This window comes from Pristiophorus japonicus, chromosome 1, assembly GCF_044704955.1.
Source record: "Pristiophorus japonicus isolate sPriJap1 chromosome 1, sPriJap1.hap1, whole genome shotgun sequence".
In the NCBI taxonomy this organism is placed as follows: domain Eukaryota; kingdom Metazoa; phylum Chordata; class Chondrichthyes; family Pristiophoridae; genus Pristiophorus; species Pristiophorus japonicus.
Genome location: NC_091977.1, coordinates 203,310,300 through 203,335,266, shown reverse-complemented (window position 1 = coordinate 203,335,266; position 24,967 = coordinate 203,310,300). Strand labels below are relative to the sequence as shown.

Here is a 24,967-nt window from a genome sequence, read left to right as displayed (position 1 = left end):
GTTTTCAAAGTTACGTCAGTGAAAACTTACTCCAAACTAACTTAGAATGGAGTAAGTGAAGATTTTTGTACGCTCGAAAAAACCTTGTCTACACTTTAGAAAATCAGGCGTAGGTTACAAATCAGGCGTAGGGAATGGGGGGCGGGGGGGGGGGGTTTAAAGGGAAGTTTACAAACATTAAACACTTCAGTTTTACAATTAAAGAGCCATCATCAATAATAAATGCTAAAAACATCAATAAATCAACCAATAAATCAATCAAAAAAAATTAATAAGAAATAATTTTTAAAAAAATCAATAAATAAAACATTTTGTACTTACCGACTGCAGCACCAGGAGCCCTCCAACAGCGTGCTGGGATGCCCCCCCCCAGTGTGTCTCTGTCAGTGTCTCTATCTCTCTGTCTGTCTGTGTGTGTGTCTCTCATTCTCTGTCTGTCAGTGTCTGTGTTTCTGACAGCGAGGGGAGGGGGAGGAGGGGGGTAGAGGGAGAGAGGGGGGGAGCAGAGAAAGGGAAGGGGGAGGGATGGGGGAGAAGGGGAGAAGGGGAGGGTGGGACAAGGAGGAGGGTGGGAGAAGGGGGAGGGGGAAGAAGGGGGAGGGGGGGAGAAGGAGGAGGGGAAGGGGGAGGGGGGAGGAGGAGAAGAGGGAGGGGGGAGGGGGGAGGGGGGCAGGGGGGAGGAGGAGAAAGGGGGGAGGGGGAGGAGGAGAAGGGGGAGGGGGAGAAGGAGAAGGGGAGGGGGTGGAAGGAGATGAGGGGGAAAGGAGATGGGGGAAAGGAGATGGGGGGAAAGGAGATGGGGGGAAAGGAAACGGAGGGGGGGAAAGGAGATGGGGGGAAAGGAGATGGGGGAAAGGAGATGGGGGGGAAAGGAGATGGGGGGGGAAGGAGATGGAGGGAGGGAGGGTGAATGGGCCGGGCCCGGCCGGGCCCGAGACTTCGGGCAGGGCCCAAGACTTCGGGCAGGGCCCGTCCCCAGCACCAGATTTACAGGTAGGTGGCGTTGGGTCGGGTCGGGGGGAGCGCGGGTCGGGGGGGTGTGGGAGGGAGGTCGGTTCGGTTCGGGTCGGGGGGAGGGAGGGAGAGGGAGGTCAGGTCGGGGGGAGGGAGGTCAGGTCTGGTCCAGTCCGGGGGCGGGGGGGGGGCGGAGGTGGAAGCGGGAGTCGAGTCGGGTCGGGAGGAAGCAGGAGCTGGGCGTGGGAGGAGCCTTATGCACGCAGCCCCAGTGAGGCCATTCGGCCAGGGCTAAGGGCTGCGTGCTTCGGGCCCCTCCCACACAGTTTTGGGCGCCTGGAGCTACTGCACATGCGCGCCCACTGTAGCGCGCATGTGCAGAGGTCCCGGCACTGTTTTCAGCGCAGGGATCTGGCTCTGCCCCCTACAGCTCATGCTGCACTGCGCCGAGCTGCAAATGACCTGCAGGGAGCTGGAGAATCTGGAAGTTTTTTTTAGGCGCACTTTGTGGCGCGAAAAATGGGCGTCCAGGTCGGGACTGCGCCGTTCTAGGCGCGGCTCAAAACTTGGGCCCAATATGTGTAAAGCTAAGAAACACCAAAGGGCAGAAAACGTTAGTGGAAGTTGTGTACAGACCACCAATCAGTAGTAGTGAGGTTGGGGACTGCATCAAGCAGGAAATTAGGGACGCTTGCAATAAAGGTACAGCAGTTATCATGGGCGACTTTAATCTACATATAGATTGGGCTAACCAAACTGGTAGTAATACTGAGGAAGAGGATTTCCTGGAGTGTATAAGGGATAGTTTTCTAGACCAATATGTCGAGGAACCAACTAGAGCGCTGGCCATCCTAAATTGGGTCTTGTGTAATGAGAGAGGATTAATTAACAATCTTGTCGTGCGAGGCCCCTTGGGGAAGAGTGACCATAATATGGTAAAATTCTTCATTAAGATGGAGAGTGACACAGTTAATTCAGAGACTAGCGTCCTGAATTTAAAGAAAGGTAACTTCGATGGTATGAGACGTGAATTGGCTAGGATAGACTGGCGAATGATATTTAAAGGGTTGACGGTAGATAGGCAATGGCAGACATTTAAAGATCACATGGATGAACTTCAACAATTGTACATCCCTGTGTGGCGTAAAAATAAAACGGGGAAGGTGGCTCAACCGTGGCTAACAAGGGAAATTAGGGATAGTGTTAAATCCAAGGAAGAGGCATATAAATTGGCCAGAAAAAGCAGCAAACCTGAGGACTGGGATAAATTTAGAATTCAGCAGAGGAGGACTAAGGGTTTAATTAGGACGGAGAAAATAGAGTATGAGAGTAAGCTTGCAGGGAACATAAAAACTGACTGCAAAAGCTTCTATAGATATGTGAAGAGAAAAAAATTAGTGAAGACTAATGCAGGTCCCTTACAGTCAGAATCAGGTGAATTCATAATGGGGAACAAAGAAATGACAGACTAATTGAACAAATACTTTGGTTCTGCCTTCACTAAGGAAGACACGAATAACCTCCCGAAACTACTAGGGGACCAAGGGTCTAGCAAGAAGGAGGAACTGAGGGAACTGAGGAAAATCCTTATTAGTCAGGAAATGGTGTTAGGGAAATTGATGGGATTGAAGGCCGATAAATCCCCAGGGCCTGATAGTCTGCATCCCAGAGTACTTAAGGAAGTGGCCCTAGAAATAGTAGATGCATTGGTGGTCATTTTCCAAGATTCCATGGACTCTGGGTCAGTTCCTATGGATTGGAGGGTAGCTAATGTAACCCCTTTTTAAAAAAGGAGGGAGAGAGAAAACAGGGAATTATAGACCGGTTAGCCTGACATCGGTTGTGGGGAAAATGTTGGAATCAATTATTAAAGATTTAATAGCAGTGCATTTGGAAAGCAGTGACAGAATCGGTCCAAGTCAGCATGGATTTATGAAAGGGAAATCATGCTCGACAAATCTTCTAGAATTTTTTGAGGATGTAACTAGTAGAGTGAATAAGGGAGAACCAGTGGATGTGGTGTATTTGGACTTTCAAAAGGCTTTTGACAAGGTCCCACACAAGAGATTAATGTGCAAAATTAAGGCACATGGGATTAGAGGTAATGTATTTGTTATGTAACCCTTGGCAACGTGCATCACACCACCACCAGAGGGCCTACCTGTTGGAGTCCCAAGGGTTCCCAGTATCCCTTGGGAGCACTGTATATAAGCAGGCCTACCACGCTGTATTAGCACTCTGGAGTTTAAAGAAAGGAGCTAAGTTCACACTTACTCATTGTATACAGTACTCAGTTTCATCCTTTATTATGAGCATAATAATTGGCGACGAGGTAATGAACAACCGCACGAAAATGCAAACAACTGTTGGAATCCTGGAGAAATTCTCAGAAGGGACGATTGGGAGGCCTTCGTGGAGAGACTCAACCAATACTTCGTGGCCAATGAGCTGGAAGGGGACGCGAATGCTGCCAAACGAAGGGCGAGCCTCCTTACCGTCTGTGGGGCAACAACCTATGGCCTCATGAAGAATCTCCTAGCTCCGGTGAAACCAACAACCAAATCCCATGAAGAATTGTGTACGCTGGTCCGGGAGCACCTAAATCCGAAGGAAAGCGTTTTGATGGCGAGCTATCGGTTCTACACATGTCAACGGTCGGAGGGCCAGGAAGTGGCGAGCTACGTCGCCGAACTAAGGCGCCTTGGCAGGACATTGCAAATTCGATGGATTCCTTGAACAAATGTTAAGGGACTTTTTTGTGCTTGGCATTGGCCATGAGGTTATCCTTCGCAAACTATTGACTGTTGAAACACCGAACCTGAGCAAAGCGATAACGATAGCCCAGGCATTTACGCCCACCAGCGTAACACCAAACAAATTTCGCAACATAAAGAGGTTTCAGCTAGTACTGTGCACAAAGTAATGTCATTTTCAAGCAGGAATATACATGGCAGAACCTACACGCCGGCTGCTGCATGACCTCAGATGACCCAGAGTCTGCCATCAATCAGACAGTTAACATCTTGTTGACATTGTGGAGGTGATCATCGGGCCCATCAATGCTGCTTCAAACATTTTGCGTGCAATGGCTGCAGAACAATGTGACACCTCCGGGTGAATGTGCAGGTGAGCTGCAAACCCTGAAAACCACCACGTTGCAGAGGTAGATCGATCCATGGTGGATCAGGCTGAACTAGAGACTCGAACCGAGGAGGCAGAAGTGTATGGGGTGCACACCTTCACCATGAAATGTCCACTGATTATGTTAAAAGTTGAACTGAATGGAATTCCAGTATCCATGGAACTGGACATGGGTGCAAGTCAGTCTATAATGAGCAAAAAGGCCTTCAACAGGCTGTGGTGCAACAAGGCACACAGGCCCAAGCTCAGCCCCATTCACACCAAGCTAAGAACTTACACCAAAGAGCTGATCCCTGTAATTGGCAGTGCAGAAGTAAAAGTCTCTTATGATGGAGCAGTGCACGAACTCCCACTATGGATCGTACCTGGGGAAGGCCCCACAATGTTCGACAGAAGCTGGCTGGGAAAAATCCGCTGGAACTGGGATAACATCCGAGCGTTTTTGTCCATCTGAGCAGATTCCCATTGTTGTTCGAGCCAGGCATTGGAAGTTTCTTGGGGGCAAAGGTGCAGATCCACTTGGTTCCCGGTACACGACCCATCCACCACAAGGCACGGGCGGTACCGTATATGATGCGAGAGAAAATGGAAATTGAGCTGGGCAGGCTGCAGCGAGAAGGCATCATTGCGCCGGTGGAACTCAACGAGTGGGCCAGTCCGATTGTCCCAGTACTCAAAGGCGACGGCACGGTCAGAATTTGTGGGGACTATAAAATAACGATTAACCGTTTTTTGCTAAAGGACCAGTACCCGCTACCCAAGGAAGATGACCAATTTGCGACCCTGGCTGGAGGAAAGACGTTCACCAAGTTGGACCTGACCTCGGCCTACATGACGCAGGACTGGCGGAATCTTCGAAAGGCCTCACCTGCATCAACATGCACAAAGGTCTGTTCATCTATAATAGATGCCCTTTTGGGATTCGTTTGGCCGCGGCAATATTCCAACGGAACATGGCGAGCCTGCTAAAGTTGGTTCCATGCACCGTGGTTTTCCAGGACGACATACTGGTCACAGGTCGGGACACCATCGAACACTGAAGAATCTGGAAAAGGTTCTTAGTCGGCTAGAGCGCGTGGGACTCAGGTTGAAACACTCAAAGTGTGTTTTCCTGGTGCCAGAGGTTGCGTTCTTGGGAAGAAGAATCGCAGCAGATGGCATCAGACCCACCGACGCCAAGACGGAGGCCATCAAGTACGCGCCGAGACCACAGAACATGACAGAGCTGCGGTCATTCCTGGGACTCCTCAACTATTTTGGTAATTTCCTACTTGGGTTAAGCACCTTGTTCGAAACCCTACACGTGCTACTGCGCAAGGGAGACGACTGAGTATTGGGGAATTCACAAGAGGTTGGCTTTGAGAAAGCCAGAAATCTATTGTGTTCAAACAAACTGCTTGTTCTGTATAACCTATGTAAACGATCAGTGCTAGCTTGCGATGCGTCGTCATACAGGGTCGGTTGTGTGTTACAACAGGCTAACGAATTGGGGATTTTGCAACCGGTCGCCTATGCAACCAGGAGTCTGTCCAAGGCTGAAAGGGCCTACAGCATGATTGAAAAATAAGCTCTGGTGTGCATTTACGGGGTGAAAAAAATGCACCAGTATTTGTTTGGTCTCAAGTTTGAGCTAGAAACTCACCATAAGCTGCTCATATCGCTATTCTCAGAGAGCAAAGGGATCAACACCAATACCTCTGCCCGGATCCAAAGATGGGCGCTCACGCTGTCGGCATACAACTATGTAATCCACCCACAGGCCGGGCACAGAGAACTGCGCTGATGCTCTCAGTCGGCTACCATTGCCCACCACCGGGGTGGAAATGGTACAGCCTGCAGACTTGCTCATGGTGATGGATGCATTCGAAAACGAAAAGTCACCTGTTACGGCCCATCAGATCAGGACCTGGACCAGCCAGGATCCTTTACTGTCCCTGGTAAAAAAACTGTGTCCTCCATGGGAGCTGGTCCAGCAGACCAGCGGAGATGCAGGAAGAGATTAAGCCATTCCACAGGCGCAAAGACGAAATGTCCTTACAGGCGGACTGTCTTTTGTGGAGTAATCACGTGGTCTTGCCCAAGAAATGCAGAGAAATGTTCATACGCGACCTACACAGCACCCACCCAGGCATAATAATGATGAACGCCATAGCCAGATCCCATGTGTGGTGGCCCGGCATTGACTCAGATTTAGAGTCATACATGTGCCAGTGCAACACTTGCTCTCAACTGAACAATGCACCCAGAGAGGCACCACTAAGTTTGTGGTTGTGGCCCTTCAAACCGTGGTCTAGGTTCCACGTTGACTTTGCGGGCCCATTTCTAGGCAAAATGTTCTTGGTTGTTGTGGATGCTTATTCAAAATGGATTGAATGTATAATAATGTCTGTAAGCACGTCCACCACCACCATCGAAAGCCTACGAGCCATGTTTGCCACGCACGGCCTGCCTGATGTCCTTGTCAGCGACAATGGGCCGTGTTTTACCAGTGCTGAATTCAAGGAATTCATGACCCGCAATGGAATCAAGCACGTCACATCTGCCCCATTGAAGCCTGCATCCAACGGCCAGGCAGAACGGGCAGTTCAAACCATCAAGCAAAGCTTGAAATGCGTGTCGAAAGGCTCCCTGCAGACCCGACTGTCCCGAGTCCTGCTCAGCTACCGCACCAGACCCCACTCACTCACCGGGTTTCCCCCAGCCGAGCTGCTCATGAAAAGGGCACTCAAAACAAGGCTCTCTCTTGTCCACCCTGATCTCCATGATCACGTCGAGGGCAGGTGGCATCAACAAAGCATGTAGCATGATCGCGCAAACTTGTCACGCGATATTGAGGTCAATGACCCTGTGTTTGTACTCAATTATGGACATGGTCCCAAATGGCTTGCTGCTACAGTCATAGCCAAAGAAGGGAGCAGGGTGTTTCAAGTCAAATTGGCCAATGGACTAACGTGCAGAAAGCATTTGGACCAAACCAAATTGCGGTTCAGTAACAGCTACGAGCAACCCGAAGAGGACACCACCAACTTCGACCCTCCAACACACACACAAGTGGCAACCGACATCGCAGTTGACCACGAAGCCGAACTCACCATCCCCAGCAGCCCAGCAGCCCAGTGAAGAACCAACCAACTTACCCACACCTGCATTTGTACTGAGACGATTGACAAGGGAGTGAAAAGCCCCAGATCGTCTCACCCTGTAAATAAGTGTACTATTGACTTTACGAGGGAGTGATGTTATGTATGTAACCCATGGCAACCTGTATCACACACCACCAGAGGGCCTACCTGTTGGAGTCCCAAGGGATCACAGCATTTCTTGGGAGCACTATATATAAGCAGGCATCCCACGCTGTACCAGCACTCTGGAGTTCAATTAAAGGAGCTAAGGTCACACTTACTCATTGCATACAGTTGATAGAGAATTCAAACAGGCTGCAAAGTTGAGAAAACACAGACACTTGCCTACGTGAGAGCGAGCACATTGCATTAAGACATCAATCAACTTGACATTTCAGGACTTTTGGCAGCGAGTCAATTATGGGCTAACAACATATCAATTGACCCAATAAGGTCAAAGGGGGCGAGGTCATGATTGTAAATTGATCTAGGATAAGTACAGCCATTTTTTTGCCATGTGTTTGAGAAGGACAAAGGACCTGGCATAAAGCCAGCAGTTTGTTGCAGCTGCCAGAATAAAGTTATGTTAAACTATCACCGAAGTTCGCATCTCATTGAAAATTAAGAGATCTAACAATTTTGGCGTCACGAACAGGATCGCTGAGGGAAGAAACTGAATTTTGGACATCGGGCCTACATACTGAGGTAAGGACTCCTCTTTCTCAAAGTCCTCGGTCAACTGTCTAAATTCACCTCCCCTTCTTCGCGATTCCGAAAGCCTCCGGTTTGCAAAGCCTCCGGTTGGTAATTGGCTCGAGGTCCCATAGACATCTAAACTTCGGCGGTGTGTTAGTTAATTCATCACCGACCCACTGATAGGCTGGAAAGCCTACGACTTGAGACCCCAGTAAAGAAATTAATACTATGGCAGCAAAAGATAAGAGCAAAGAATTGCCTACAACTGTTAAAGGCGGGCGGGCACCACCTGAGGTTTTGATAGACGAAATCCTCAAACAGTTGAAAGAATACATAGAGCAACAATTCGACTTATCTAAAACCTGTATTACGATTGAACAAAAGTATGGAACCTCCAAAGGACAATGGTCCTTGGACGAGATCAAAAGGGTCTGGGGAAAAACGACCCGCATGAAAAATAAAGAACGAACCAGATGGTCCTTAGTCGTTATGAGACAGATCCGACAGCAGAATGAAATTATAACGCGTTCCCAACATGATAGGGACCTGACCAGTACAAAGGACCAATTGCAAGTGGTTTGTGAACAAATGAGACAGAAAAAGCTTGAACTTGAAAAGTTGGAAGCGGAAGTTAAAGATATTAAAGGTGAAATTAAAGAATGGAAAAAATCATTAGGTCAAGAGACAGTAATAGGAAAAGGAAAATGTATTGATCAATTCCCAGGGTACCCATGTTTGGATAAATTAAAAGCGCAAACCCGAAGACACGACCAAGGAATAAATACGGATTCTGAGTCCTCCGGCGATACAGGGTCGGAGGATGAAGAATTAGGGGTGCGTTTTGTCCCGTTTAAAAAAAAACGAGTTGTAGTCAAATCAGAAGAGACTGCGGATGATGGCGGAACCAAAAAAAACGAAGAAAAGGCTGTATGAAAAATACTTATTTCATGATCCGGCAGACCCAGAGAAAATTGATAAATGGTCCAAGGAGTTGCCCAATCCAAAGAAAGGGGGAGTGAAAACGTGGGACCAATTGGATCGCTTAAGAAATATATATCAACTTCATCCCTGGGACAGAGTGGAAATTTTGACCATAATGGTGCCAAAAACACAAGGAAGGAAATTGTACGACAAGGTAAAAGAAGCTTTGGGGAGGGCTGAGCAAGAATTAGATGCAGGGTGGGATGCGATTAAACACTGGCTGCAAGCCTTCAGTCCAGCTAAGACAGACTGGGGAAAAATTGCAGCCTGCCAACAGAAAGGAACAGAGGAGGTTCTGGAGTATGATGAGCGGTTTAGATGCACGTGGCTAGAACATTCGGGTATGAATAATATGGATGAGGAAATGGATGAACAAGAGTTTGGACCCCTGAAAGCAGCTTTCGTGACAGTCTAAAGCCAGAACTGTCCAAAATGCTTAAGGTAGTGTTATCGGACCAACTTGCAGCGTTGGTGGAGCGATGTAACCAATTAGACAGGGATATGGGAGCTAAAGTCCAAGCTGTGCAAGGCTATGGGATGGATATCCCAGGATTCCGATAAACAGTCATTAGGAAAATTACCCGGAAAATGTCATTATTGTGGTGAGAAGGTCACTGGGCCAAGACATGCAGGGCGAAACAGCAAAGTCATGGCCGGGGAAGAGGATGCAGCCAGGGATACAGTTCAGCCAACAAACCAGGCTTGTCACAAGATAACGACCTCATAGAAGCATTTAAGCGACTTACAATACAACAACAGAAAGAGTTACTTGGGATAGCAAAAAATGATTAGTGCCCGTCCTGGCCCCCCTCCTCGCACTAATACAACAAAGGGGAGATGGGCTATATATAACTGTGAGGGTGGGCGATAAGGATGTGGACTGTGTTTTAGACACAGGGGCGGAATTAACATGCTTACCCCTACAATATGGAGACTTTTTGCGTTGGATGGTAGGGCACGTACAGCCTATGGAGTTGGGGGCCATAAAATGGAAATTAAAAGGACAACACCGGTACTTATAGGGCTGGGTCCACATGAACTAACCACGCCAGTCTGGATAGGCCCAGTAGATCAACCCCTTTTGGGAATGGACGTCCTAATCCAAGTAGATTCATCATTGCATTTCGAGGATGGTCGGGTGACATGGTCAATTAGAACTTTGAAGAAAGAAGAATCGAAGCAACACCCGATATGGCTAAAGATAAGAACGATTGTGGCCTACTCCAGATGGAGCCTGTGTCATTTACCGGGACCAAGCCTCCATGCACTAAACAGTATCCCATCAGTCCAACTGCAATCGCGGGAATCTTACCGGTTATTCAGCAATTGGAGAAACAAGGGGTGCTTATTAAAACGCATAGCTCCTCCAATAGTCCCGTGTGGCCGGTACAGAAATCTAATGAGACTTGGCGTTTGACCGTCGATTATAGGAAAGCTAACCAATGTATTGATCAAAAAGCTCCTTTGGTCGCAGATCCCTCCACCATTTTTAATGCCCTCAAACTGGAACATAAATATTTCTCGGTTATAGATATGGCCAATGGATTTTGGTCGGTGCCTCTGGCACCGGAGGTTCAACAGTGGTTTGCTTTCACTGTCCAAGGACAACAGTATACTTGGACCCAGTTACCGCAGGGTTTCCACAACAGCCCTACAGTATTCCACATGGCTTTACAAGAATTTTGCGAGAATTACCTCCCCTGTCATCCAATATGTAGACGATATCCTGCTAGCTTCAAACATGGAAGAACAGCATGAACAAGATTTACGAGCTTTGCTGGATCACCTTTGGCTGAAAGGACATAAAGCCAGCATCGACAAAGCACAAATATCCCAAGAAGAGGTTGTATACCTGGGACAAAAAATTTCACAAGGAAAGAGAGAACTTACCCAGGATAGAACTGCAGCCATTCGGGCTGCTAAAAAAACCACTACTATTCAGGAATTAAGGTCCTTTTTGGGATTGTGTAACTTTAACAGAAATTGGATTGACTCCTTCACACAGCTTGCTCAGCCATTGAATGATATCTTAAAGGGGAAACGTGCCTCTAAAGAAGCCATCACTCTCACTAAGGAACAGCAAGAGGCCTTTGAGTTTGAAAAAGACTTTGTGTTCGGCATCGGCTCTGGGAATCCCCGACAGTGGTAAGCCATTTGCCCTGTTTGTCCATGAGAAAGAAGGATATATGACAGCTATACTGACACAAGAACATGGGGATCGGCAAAGACCTATTGGCTATTATTCGGCAAAACTGGATGCGGTAGCCCTCAGATGGGGAAGTTGCCTCAGGGCCATGGAAGCTACATGTCGAGCGGTAATGATCACTGCGGGTCTAGTCCTCGACCAAAAGCTGATGGTCAAGTGTCCCCACACCGTACACGCTTTGCTGTCTATGAATAGAATGTCTCAGGTGACGGCAGCTAGATGGACCCGCTGGACAGCAGTTTTGGAAGCTCCTAATCTCCATATCGTCCAGGCCAGCCCGGTTAATCCCGCAACTATGCTCCCGATGTCAGAATCGAGGGAGCAAGAGGGGGGAGAATGTGAAGAGCATGACGGCGTGGAGATTTTAAAAGAAACAGAAGAAGCAGCCTTAGCAGAAGAGCCTCTACACAACCCAGACCTCATCCTGTTTACAGATGATTCCTCCTTTGTTGACAATGGTACCAGAAAAGCAGGATGGGCAGTTACAACCTTATATGAGGTAGTAGCAAAAGGATGTTTACCCTCAGGAACGTCAGCACAACAGGCCGAGTTACGGGCCCTGTCAGAAGCATGTCGAATAGCAGAAGGACAGACAGCTAATGTCTACACAGATTCGCGTTATGCTTTTGGAGTCGCTCACGACTTTGGTCTTTTATGGCGGAAAAGGGGATTCCTCACTGCTGCTGGTACACCTATCCGAAATGGAAAAGAAGTCCAAGACTTACTAGAGGCCATACAATTACCTCAGGAAGTGTCCATCCTGAAGTGTAAGGCCCATACCAAGGAAAATACCACGGAAGCACAGGGAAATGCCCTAGCCGACCAGGCAGCTAAAGATGCCGCCTCACAGGGCGTTCCCCCAGAAGAACCAACACAGGTGTGCAGATTGAAAGCACTCAGGACTCTGACACAAGACCTTCAATCAATGCAAGGCGAGTGCTCCCGAGAGGAAAAATGGACATGGATTGAGACAGGAATTAAGCTATGTGAAGATGGTGTCTGGAGACAAAGAGTTACCGACAAGCCAGTCACGCCACAAGCGCTTATGCCTTTTTTAGCCCAACAGATCCACTCGTGGGGACACTTGGCCTCACAACAGATGACGGCACGGTTCCAGAAAAGCTGATGGGGTCGGAGATTTAAAAAATACGCCCAGCTGGTAGCAGACCGTTGTGTGGTCTGCCAGAAAAATAATTCTGGACCCATCACGGTAATGCCCCAACTGAGGCCCCCTGCCCCTGTCGGACCATTCCAGCATCTGCAGGTTGATTATATATCTCTCCCTCCATGCCAAAGATACACTAACATTCTTGTCATGGTCGACAGATTCTCTGGATGGGTAGAAGCTGTCCCAACTAAAAGAGCCACAGCCAATCACACTGCAAAGGTCTTGTGTAAGGATTACATTCCCCGATGAGGAGTCCCGAGTAGCATTGACTCAGATCAGGAAACACACTTCACAGGTGCTGTCTGCCAAGAGGTCTGTAGGTTACTGAACATTACGTGGTATTTACACTGTCCTTATCACCCACAATCATCAGGACAAGTAGAGCGAATGAATCGAACTCTGAAACAATGGCTTGTCAAATATCACCAAGAAGGAACACCATGGCCCCAGGCACTACCAATAGTGCTATGTAGCATTAGGGCAACCCCGAACAGAACTACAGGTCTAAGCCTATTTGAAATTATAACAGGAAGACCCATGTCGCTGTCAGGAACTATCGATTTATGGAAAGCTGATGTTCACTTAATGAGTGACACTTTGTTATCATACTGTCAGGACCTAACCAATGCTATAAGTTCTGTTTCCCGACAGGTATCGGCAGCTTGGGGTAATCCACCCGAAGGAGGACACGACATCATCCCGGGAGTCTGGGTATATGTGAAAAAGTTGCATAAAGAACCTTTGGGTGCCAAGTGGGAGGGACCTTACCAAGTGTTATTGACCACCCAGGCAGCTGTTAAAGTCCAAGGAAAGAAAGCCTGGATCCACGCCTCACATGTTCAACGAGCACCCGTAACTGAAGCTGAAATCTGATAAGGACAATTACTTTTTGCCAAAATGTATAAATTTACTGTACTACTGACTGCAGGTATTCTAGGCATTTGCCTACTTCTTACTAGCCGACCCTCTGCACCAAAGGGAAATAATAGAGTACCCAGGGAATTACATATAAATACTTTTTTATATATGTCATACATTTATGCCAAACAAGGTAACATTTCTAGTTGTTGGGTGTGTGCGCATATACCTATTCACTCAAAGGGAGGGATTCCCTTGAGGCCAATTCCCTTGAATATCTCGGAAATGGCTGAGTGGATAATTAATCAAAACAAAGCAGGCAATGCGTTTCAGGATACGGAAAACTGGGCACGTAAATGGAAGTCAGCAGATTACAATCTGACTACCTTTGAAGGGGGGTACCAACCGTACTACAATAATTCCAAACGGCCCCCATTTTTTGTTATCACTAATACAACGGGGGTAGGAAGACTGGGGGAATCGGTCTGTCTGATTAGAAACATCAAAGGTGGCCAAAATATGGGGTATAGTAACTGCTCCCGGAATTATAATGTAATCAAGCCACGGAACCGTCCAAACTGGGCCGATGTGGGAGTTCTTAACATAACGGGGATTCTGAATAAAACAGATGGAAAGGTCTGAACAGGCCCCGGAGTGTTGCTGACAAAGAAACAGCTAACATTCATTGCCTATAATGGCATCTATTGGGTGTGTGGCCACAAGGCTTACCCTTGGCTGCCCCAGAATTGGACGGGATCCTGCTATTTAGTCTATATTGTGCCATATATGTATAATATAAAGTCACTGTCGGAACATTTACACTGTCCTAAAAGAGCTGTCGCAGAAACAGAGAGGTTCTTTGTCATTCTGATCCCCGGGTATGGGACCGCCAAACTGGCAAGGGAATCCATTAACACGGCATCCGTTGTGGAACGGGTAGCCAATGATACCTCAGAGGCCCGAGTTAAAATCAATGCAGAAATGGTAGCAATTCGCACAGTAGCCCTACAGAATAGACTGGCCCTTGACTATATCCTGGCTGAAAAGGGAGGTACTTGCGCCCTACTCGGAACTGAGTGTTGCACATATATCCCAGATAGCTCCGAAGAACTTATCCACTTAGCGGAGCATATCCAAAAGGAGGTAGAAAAACTTAAGCAACCCCCATCATTCACTTTGTGGAGCGGAGCCACTGAATGGCTAGGTTCAATAGGAACTTCATTGGTGGAAGGTTTCATTCTATTCGTTGTAATTATTTTACTTTTATATTATTTGTTTATGTTGAATAAATGTTGTTGCAACCAGGTGGCTGTAGCTGCTGTCCCGCAGGTGAGACACCTTGCAGGTCGCAGCAGACCATCTGTACATGGCACAGGGGTATGTTATGCTTAAGGGAAGGTTGTTTACTGGTTGAATTAAAATATTGATTTGGATTAAATTTGAATGAGGTTAATTAACCTACTAAAACCAGACTTCCATTGTGGCCACGATGGAACTCGGGTTGGTGGAAGCTACTAGTCTGGATATGTCCGGAAACACATCAACAAATTTTAGAAGAAAACTCTATTAACATGTATGAAATTATTTTGTAGAATATTTAACCGGTGATACCTAATGTTTTATGATTCAGTTTGTGAAAGAATCAAAGGGGGGATTGATAGAGAATTCAAACAGGCTGCAAAGTTGAGAAAACACAGACCCTTGCCTATGTGAGAGCGAGCACATTGCATTAAGACATCAATCAACTTGTCATTTCAGGACTTTTGGCAGCGAGCCAATTATGGGCTAACAACATATCAATTGAACCAATAAGGTCAAAGGGGGCGAGGTCACGATTGTAAATTGATCCAGGATAAGTACAGACATTTGTTGCCATGTGTTTCAGAAGGACAAAAGACCTAGCATAAAGCTAGCAGTTTGTTGCAGCTGCCAGAATAAAGTTATGTTAAACTATCACCGGAGTTCGCATCGCATTGAAAATTAAGAGATCTAACACAGTACTCAGTTTCATCCTTTATTATGAGCATAATAGTATGGACGCAGATAGAGAACTGGTTGGCAGACAGGAAGCAAAGAGTGGGAATAAACAGATTCTTCTTAGAATGGCAGGCACTGACTTGTGGGGTACCGCAAGGTTCAGTGCTGGGACCCCAGCTATTTACAATATTTATTAATGATTTAGACGAAGGAATTGAATGTAATATCTCAAGTTTGCAGATGACACTGAGCTGGGTGGCTGTGTGAGCTGTGAGGAAAATGCTAAGAGGCTGCAGGGTGACTTGGACAGGTTAGGTGAGTGGGCAAATGCATGGCAGATGCAGTATAATCGGGCTAAATGTGAGGTTATCCACTTTGATGGCAAAAACAGGAAGGCAGATTATTACCTGAATGGTGACAGATTAGTAAAAGGGGAGGTGCAACGAGACCTGGGTGTCATGGTATATCAGTCATTGAAAGTAGGCATGCAGGTACAGCAGGCAGTAAAGAAAGCAAATGGCATGTTGCCCTTCATAGCGAGAGGATTTGAGTATAGGAGCAGGGAGGTCTTGCTGCAGTTATACAGGGCCTTGGTGAGGCCACACCTTGAGTATTGTGTGCAGTTTTTGTCTCCTAATCTGAGGAAGGACATTCTTGCTATTGAGGGAGTGCAGCAAAGGTTCACCAGACTGATTCCCGGGATGGCAGGACTGACATATGAGGAAAGACTGGATTGACTAGGCTTATATTCACTGGAAATTAGAAGAATGAGAGGGGATCTCATAGAAACATATAAAATTCTGACGGGATTGGATAGCTTAGATGCAGGAAGAATGTTCTCGATGTTGGGGAAGTCCAGAACCAGGGGTCACAGTCTAGGACCGAGATGAGGAGAAACTTTTTGACCCAGAGAATTGTGAACCTGTGGAATTCTCTACCACAGAAAGTTGTTGGGTCCAGTTCGATGGATATATTCAAAAGGGAGTTAGATGTGGCCCGTACAGCTAAAGGGATCAGGGGGTATGGAGAGAAAGCAGGAATGGGGTACTGAAGTTGCATGATCAGCCATGATCATATTGAATGGTGGTGTAGGCTCGAAAGGTCGAAATACCTGCTCCTGCACCTATTTTCTATGTTTCTATGTTTCTATGTTCACTTAGTATGAAGAAAAGGCATACCAAAGTAATGATTTGTTGTATCGCACACATTTACCACATCCAGAGCAGGAAAGAATCGCTAAGCCACCACCATATATTCAACTACCACAGCTTTAGTTGCACTCTGTTAACTTTACAATAAATCAAATAATTTGAGGACTAACCTTTGTAAGCAAGAGAACCCCATCCTGTGATTGTGCAGCTCTGATCAGCAAGAAAGTCTTGGCTACTCGATGGGAGGCAAATTGGCTGGATGACGTTTGAGAATTTGAGAGGAATGGACAGCTCCAGCACTGCGACGTCAAAGTCATTTGAGGTTAGAATGCCATAATTGGGATGGTTGATAATTCTTTTGATGGTTCGGAGGGTACCTTTTCGTATATCAACAGATCCCATGTAAGCTTCCCATTGTAATGGATTGCTGTTTGCACTTTAAAAAAACAGGGGCAATAAAATGTCAATTACATTGCAATAAACATTTTGTTCAAATTCCATTAGCCTTTTAAAAGGTCCATTACAATATTCAGGTTTATCAGCTTGCAGCATTCAAAACTATATTAATCCACCTTATTTTGCGAAGATTTTGGATCTAAGACTGGTATTGAGGTGATTCTTTGTTGAGGCAAATGGGCAAGATTTTAACATTAGCATCTTACATATTTGTATACTATTGTTTGCATCACAATTGGGGTTTATCAAAAAGAGATTGGGATCATTTTGTCTTTGTGCGATAGTGTAAAACAGGTGATAGTGACTCAGCAGCCAGTTTTACATCTCAGCCGACTTCTCTCATTTAATTCGTTGGAAATAAAAATGGTGAGAGATGTAAAATGGGCTGCTGACTTGCTATCGTATTGTTTTACACTATCGCACAATGTCAAAATCTACCCCATTGCGTCCATAATATATAGTATGAGACTATGAAACCCCTGATGCTCACATCTTCTTGGATGTAAAACTGAACAGATAGAATCATCTGAATGTTTCGTATTTCAAAAGGTCCACTCAGATAACAATATGGAGTCTTATAGCATAGAAGGAGGCGTTCGACCCGTTGTGTCTTTGCCTGCTCTTTGAAAGAGTTGTCCAATTATCCCCACACCACTGCTCTTTCCCCATAGCCGTGCAAATCTTTCCTTTTCAAGCATATTCCCAATTCCCTTTTGAATATTTATGACTACCAATAAAGCTTTATATTTTGGCATCACAATAGATGACATTGTATGCAAAGTCATGGACGACACTTGTGTGATACCACTGATTTCAGGTGCTGCTTGACATGTCCAGTGCATGATGTCATCAGCATGATATATCATATCTTGCAGACTATTGTCCTGCAGTGCTGCTTGGTGCAATACCGTCAGTGATTTTACTGCAGAGCCAGCAAAACAAAGAGAGTGAAAACTCTCCTGTCAGGCCAATCCTTCAGTCAATTTGTTGTCTATTCCCACTTTTTACACTCAATACCCAAATCTTGGAGCTTAATCATCAACTTTTCATGTAATCTTTTGTAAACACTTTTTGGAAGTCCAAAGTACAACAAAATAAAATGTGAACTAAAGTTCTTTTTATCGAATTTAACGTGTCATTTGTTTTAATAGGCCACACAAATGAAGACATCAATAATGTGATTACTTCTGAAAGCAGTGAGCTGCAGAGATGAGCCATCTGTCAGAGATGATGGAAGCGCCGCAGACATGTGATCCGATCCGAAGGCTAACCTGCCAAGGCCATTCACCATTCACCGAGTCTGTCCCACCAACAATCTTATTGGATATTGCAGGTTTGGAGCCACAAGCTGTATAAAATGCAGAAAGGTTTAGTGTCCGCTATACTCATTTCAAAGGATAAAAATTAAATTGGTCAGTGCTGAATTATTGATCTCAGCCAGACAGCAGTAAGGATGCCACAGATGGCTGAGTGACTCCTATTGGGTAGTGTGTTTGTGTGGACATTGGCTAGGGATAGGATTGGGATTGACTGCCATGTTGACAGTCATTGTGTGGCCTCACACATGAATCATTCTGAGATACCAGAGAGCAGCTGGTGCTCTTTGAAACTACACCACAGCATATGATAGGGCGTTCAGGAGAGGGGAGCAAAAACTGAAGTGGGCGGTGGTTAGCAGAAACAAGATTATTCCCCTATACAGGGCATTTTGCAAAACTGAATGCAAATTCCCACATTACAACAGTGACTACACTTTAAAAGTACTTCATTGTCTGTAAAGCGCTTCAGGATATCCTGGGATCACAAAAGTCACTATATGAATACAAGTCTTCATTATAGGTCGACGTGAAGATTCTACTCTAACTGATCGCCCCACTTTCAGCAACATGAATTAAGCTGCCCACTCCTCACTTATATTTTAATTCAAAGTCCAAAATGATCACAACTGAGTCTGTTCATTACAGTTGTGAAGTCTGAGCCGGAGGTCAGTTTCCAGTTATTTTACACAGTTCAGCAAAATTTCCGTGGGATTCTCCCGATCTCCCACAGGCAGATCGGTGGAAACCGTGGAGAAATGGTGTAATTAGCTGTTTGTGGCATTTCTCTGGGATGGTTCTGTTGGTGTCCCGAGTGGAGAGCCTCACTTTGAAATTCCAGCTGAGTTTGAATTGATCCTTGGGTTGCAGTTTTCCCTGATGGCTTGCAGACCACAGTCACCAGTGGGTAAGTAACAGAAAAACAAACTACACAAAATAAATAAACTGATGTGGAAGAAAGGAAAAGGACATGAGAAAAGAAAAGCAAATGTATCATCTTAATTAGATGAAGCAGATTACAAGAGGAGTGAATTTAAACTTTTATTTGTTGTATCTCCTATTCTGTATTGCCTGCTTTCCATAAGAATTAGGAGCAGGATTAGGCCATACAGCTCTTTGAGGCTGCTCCGCCATTCAATAAGAACATGGTTGATCTTTGACCTCAACTGCACTTTCCTGCCTGATGTCCATATTCCTTGATTTCAACTAGATTACAAAAATCTATCTCTCTCAGCCTTGAATATACTCAATAATTCAGCATCCACAGCACTTTGGGGTAGAGAATTCCAAAGATTCACAACCCTCTGAGTGAAGAAATCCCTCCTCATCTCAGTCTTAAATGGCTGACCCCTTATTCTGAGACTGTGACCCCTGATTCTAGACTCTTCAGACAGGGGAAACATCCTTTCAACATCTATCCTATCAATCACCCTCAGTTTCAATGAGATCACTTCTCATTCTTCTAGTTCAAGTCCCACTCCAGGGACTTGAGCACAAAAAATCTAGGCTGACACACCAGTGCAGTGCTGAGGGAGTGCTGTACTGTCGGAGGTGCCGTCATTCGGATGAGACGTTAAACCGAAGCCCCGTCTGCTCTCTCAAGTGGATGTAAAAGATCCCATGGCACTATTTCGAAGAAGAGCAGTGGAGTTATCCCTGTTGTCCCGGCCAATATTTATCCCTCAATTAACATAACAAAAAAAACAGATTATCTAGTCATTATCACCGTGCTGTTTGTGGGAGCTTGCTTATGCGCAAATTGGCTGCCGTGTTTCCTACATTACAACAGTACAACAGTGACTACACTCCAAAAGTACTTCATTGGCTGTAAAGTGCTTTGAGACCTCAGATGGTCGTGAAAGGCGCTATATAAATGCAAGTCTTTCTTTCTTCTAAACTCCAGACTATTGTACTCAACTATTATACCTATTTCTCTTAGAGGATAGACTTGCCCCGTTGGTCCTGTTAGTATTCAGTTTGATATATTATTCTGCTTTATATGTTTTACTGTGGTACATTGCTTTTTATTGAGAAACCAACGTGAAGGGCTGAGATAGATAGTGAAGGACACTATCAAGATTAAAAGAATGATAAAAACAAAGTAATTAATAAGCTATAATTAGGGATGCCAAGCTTACAATTGATGGAGGCACAGAGTTTTGAGATCTTAGGGCAGGATGGGTGACAGCAGGAGCCAGCAAGATGATGCGTTGTGAACTCGGATGGCCGCTTCAAAAGTGATAATTAATGGGAATGCTTTTCAGCTAGCGCAACGTTTATTACAGGTTCGACCTCCAAAATCCAGAGTTCCGGAATCCAGAATGTTCCGGAATCTGGTCACCGGGCCGATCCGTGGCGGGGTCGTCCGGAAACCGGAAAATGTTCCGATATTCGGACTCCCCTTTCCTCGGCGAACCAACTTTGCCCCGGTTCAACTTCGCCCGCCCCGACTTCGCCTCTGCCCCCCTCCCTCCCCTTTACCTCGGCTGCCCGACCCCACCTATCTCGGGCCAGAAGAAACTCCTCCACGGCGGTGGTGCCCCGCCCGAACATCTCCTCGGCGGGGCCCCGCCCGAACATTTCCTCGGCGGGGCCCCGCGTGAACAACTCCACGGCGGGGCCCCGCGCAATCATCTCGGTGGCGGGGCCCTGTACGAACAACACCACGGCGGCGGAGCCGCGCGCCAACATCTCCTCGGTGGGGCCCCACACGAACAACACCACGGCGGCGGGGCCCTGCCCGAACATCTCCTCGGCGGGGCCCCACACGAACAACACCAGGGCGGCGGGGCCCCACACGAACAACACCACGGCGGCGGAGCCGCGCGCCAACATCTCAGCATCGGGGCCCCACACGAACAACACCAGGGCGGCGGGGCCCCACACGAACAACACCAGGGCGGCGGGGCCCCACACGAACAACACCAGGGCGGCGGAGCCCCACACGAACAACACCAGGGCGGCGGGGCCCCACACGAACAACACCAGGGCGGCGGGGCCCCACACGAACAACACCAGGGCGGCGGGGCCCCACACGAACAACACCAGGGCGGCGGAGCCCCACACGAACAACACCAGGGCGGCGGAGCCCCACACGAACAACACCAGGGCGGCGGGGCCCCACACGAACAACACCAGGGCGGCGGGGCCCCACACGAACAACACCAGGGCGGCGGGGCCCCACACGAACAACACCAGGGCGGCGGGGCCCCACACGAACAACACCAGGGCGGCGGAGCCGCGCGCCAACATCTCCTCGGTGGGGCCCCACACGAACAGCACCAGGGCGGCGGGGCCCTGCCCGAACATCTCCTCGGCGGGGCCCCGCGTGAACAACACCAGGGCGGCGGGGCCCTGCCCGAACATCTCCTCGGCGGGGCCCCGCGTGAACAACTCCACGGCGGCGAGGCCCTGCCCGAACATCTCCTCGGCGGGGCCCCGCTTGAACAACACCAGGGCGGCCAGACCCCACCCGGCGACCCGAACAGCTCATCGCCGAGCACCCCCCCTTCCCCTGCCCTTCTGACATTCCCAAATCCGGAAATACCCGAACCTGGGCTCGGCTGTTTCCGGATTCGTGACGTCAGAAAGACGTTCCAAAATCCATCATAATGCAAAATGCGGAACGGCCTCGGTCCCGAGGGTTCTGGATTCAGGACGCTGCACCTGTATTGTCTGGTGCCTGAGCAAAGTTTTTATGGGGAGAAAGTTGGTCACGCTTTAGTTGAGATAGTAACCCAGGTGGAGCGGTAATTTTAACGCCTTGAAAAGATTTGCGCCTCCCACCGAGAAATTTGTTGGAATTCGGCGAAGAGTTAAAGATGGGGCAAAATCAGTTGTTACACACTTGACCTGGGGGTGAGGGGGGCGGGGGGGGGGGGAGGTTGGGCGGTGCTAATGAAAATGTCAGTGTTAAATTTAACCGACCCATTTTACAGCACCGATCTCCGATTCAGATCCTGGGAAAAGCTGAGTTAAAGGCGCGGCATAATAATGCACCCTTTAAAGTTTTCAAAATCAATTGTTTTCAACCTGAACTGTTATATCTGCCCACCGCTGCAAACTCGGAGGCTCACGCACCGTGTTCTGTGTAAACGTTGCACTGACTGTGACCTCCGAGGGAAGTGTTTCCTCATCCCTTTAAGTAGCCACCAGTTAACGACTCTGCAAGCCTGTACCGACTGTTTTTCCAGACATTATTATTTAGCGGTGGCCGCACCTAATTTAGCGAGCTGGGCACAAGCGTGGGCTTTGCAACAGGACTGACTTCATGATCGGAGTAATGGTCAGTAACCAGGCTAAACCGTTAACGAATTTTCTGGCGGGGCACTAAAAGCTGTGCACCCGGTCGCTAAGCTCTAACGCTCTCATCACTGCCCCCTCTGGGCACTAACTGTGGCTATAGAAATCAAAAATCCAACCCCTTATGTTTCTTTGGTGCATGATGTCCAAGCCCTCCACTTTGAGAGAGTGTTTGGGGCTGTAATGGCAGTCGCCTAGGTCACCTTGCAACATAGAACTGATGACAACTAGCTTGTGCAGCATCATTGGCCCTTCCCTTTAAGCGAGGGAAGCAGCCTCTGTGATGAAAGAGTGCTGTTACCAATGTGCTCGAAATTGTTTCACACTCTGCCGCTACCGCCCGCTCTTGGACTTTAGCACCCTAAGAAACGTGGTTAGCGCTTGAATTAGCACTCCACTTCCCTCTTGGAGTGCTAAAGCTAAATTTCGCGGGAGGCAAGAATGATTTGTGCCCGGCGCTAATTTTTTTAACTTTTAAAGTTTTAACGCCCCAAATGGGGCAAAACCGAATTTCTCCATTCTGTGTGATATCTGCAGAAGCGACACAAATGATCAATGACAATGAAAACTCAGTAAATGTTAATTTACCTGGTGTTGAGGTGATATTTCTGGTTGTGGTTGCAGTGGTGGGTGCAATAGTAGCATCTAAGAGAAGGAGATACACTTTAGAAAATGTTTTTAAAGCTGCACCGAATCCACACAGCACACAAACAGTACAAAAAAATGAGCTCCATTTACACCATTTCATTTTCATTTGCCAATTACAACTGACATTTTCCAGCTCAATCATCTTAAAACAACCTCTTGAACATTGTGCGCTGGTCTCTGATACTACGTCATTCTGTATGGATGATGATCTTCGCGTGGTTCTGTTTCAAACGTTGGACAAACATTAACGTGGAGATGATTCCGGTGTGCTTAATATCAAAACTTTCTACTTTTACCAGCGATGTTAAAGTTGAAGTATGAACTATCAAAGGGAGCATTTTGTTTGCAAGCAAAATTTAAGCTTTGCACCTCGAAGGATAACAGCTTAAATACTATTGGTTTGTATCATGTTTCTACCCATTTTAAATCAAGCTAAAATTGGAACAGTGACGACACCTTTGATGAAACACTAAGCAGAAGAATATGAAATTGTAAATGTGTTCTTTATAAACGCACATACGATTTTGCTACAAATAGCACATTTTCCCCTCCCCTGTCACTCCCACCTCCCACATTTCTTAAGTGTACTGCAGCAGCAGCCTGGAAATGTTTTATTTTTTTATTTATTCGTTTACGGGATGTGGGCGTCACTGGCAGGGCCAGCATTAATTGCTCATCCCTAATTGCTCTAGAGAAGGAAGCGGTGAGCCACCATTTCAGAGCGAAGTTAAGAGTCAACCACATTGCTGTGGGTCTGGAGTCACATGCCGGGTAAGGATGGCAGATTTTCTTCCTTACAGAATATTAGTGAACCAGATGGGTTTTTAGGACAATGGTCACCATTACTGATGATAGCTTTTTATTCCAGGTTTATTTATTAACTGAATTTGAATTCCCCAGCTGCCGTGGTGGCATTTGAATTTGCGTCTCCGGATCATTAGTCCAGGCCTCTAGATTACTAGTACAGTGACATAACCAGTATACTATAGTACCCGCTGATCGAGGGAGAGAGGTGGCTGCGTGGGGCAATTCTGGGGAGGAGGGAAGTCCTCTTCATATTTTACTCCCAGTGTGAGGTCATCAGGGAATTCTTAAGCCTGCCCCCCCTTACATTGATGAGGAGACTTGGGGTCATTCCCAGGCTTACCTCCAATAGGCACAGCCAATTATGTATCTGTTGAGAGCATGGTGGATTCCATAGTCTCCTAAATGGTCCAATGGTAAGGCCCTGAAAGGTAAACTTCCAGAGGGCCTGCTTACTTTCAACCGCTCCAAGGTCTAGAAATACGATAACACAGTAAAAAAAGGGCAGTGCCACCACGAGGTGAGGTTAATGCACATCCGCCAAAAGAGTGGAGGCAGCACCGTTATTTTAGTGCTGCCTGCTGATTTAAATGATTGGGGCACAAAACCTACCTTGCAACATGTTGTTTCAGGCTGTGCGCTCAGCAGAAGGCCCAATGTAGCGTTGCCGTAGCACCCCTGGAGTGAGGCAGCATTTTATTAAAGCTAAGCTGTCATTTTAGAAAGCAGCCTCAAGCCCTTAAAGGGGAACTGCCTTCTAAAATAAAACAAATAAAATAATTTAAAATAGGCAATCTTTAGCCTTTGGAGCTCAACTGCGCTTTGAAAAAAAACATTAAAAATAATTCCAAAATGGCAGTCTTCAGCTCTTAAACCTGAACTGCCTTCTGTACATAAAAAAATGGTAAAAGTGCTTCAGCACTTACACAAATGGTTCAACAGGCTGGGGAAAGGGCACTCAGGGTCTCGCATGCAGCACTCCAGTTTTGTGTAGGATGTCAACACTGGAAGTGAGGCCCTCCACTCACATGGGGCCAGGAAGCCCTCCAGAAAGAAGGATGTGGGATCAGATCACCGAGACTATCACTGTCAGCAGCATCGCTCCCATGATCTGGCTCCAGTGCCGAAAGAAGTTTCATGACCTCAGACGAGTGGTCAAGGTCAGTGAATGCATCTTCAAAAGCCAT

The 24,967-nt window shown here is 47.0% G+C and overlaps 1 protein-coding gene across 1 annotated transcript in view; it reads right to left on the bottom strand.

Moving 5' to 3' along the window:
* Positions 1-24,450, bottom strand: part of LOC139268149 (transmembrane protease serine 11C-like) — a 47,085-nt gene extending 22,635 nt beyond the window's left edge. Inside the window, exons 1-4 of the mRNA XM_070886190.1 lie at positions 24,393-24,450; positions 22,917-22,973; positions 17,896-18,058; positions 16,425-16,690 (exon numbers count right to left, since the gene is read on the bottom strand). Coding sequence (XP_070742291.1) covers positions 16,425-16,690; positions 17,896-18,058; positions 22,917-22,973; positions 24,393-24,402 — 496 coding nt within the window. The 5' untranslated portion in view covers positions 24,403-24,450. The remainder of the gene's footprint in view (positions 1-16,424; positions 16,691-17,895; positions 18,059-22,916; positions 22,974-24,392) is intronic.
* Between the last annotated feature and the right edge of the window lie 517 nt (positions 24,451-24,967).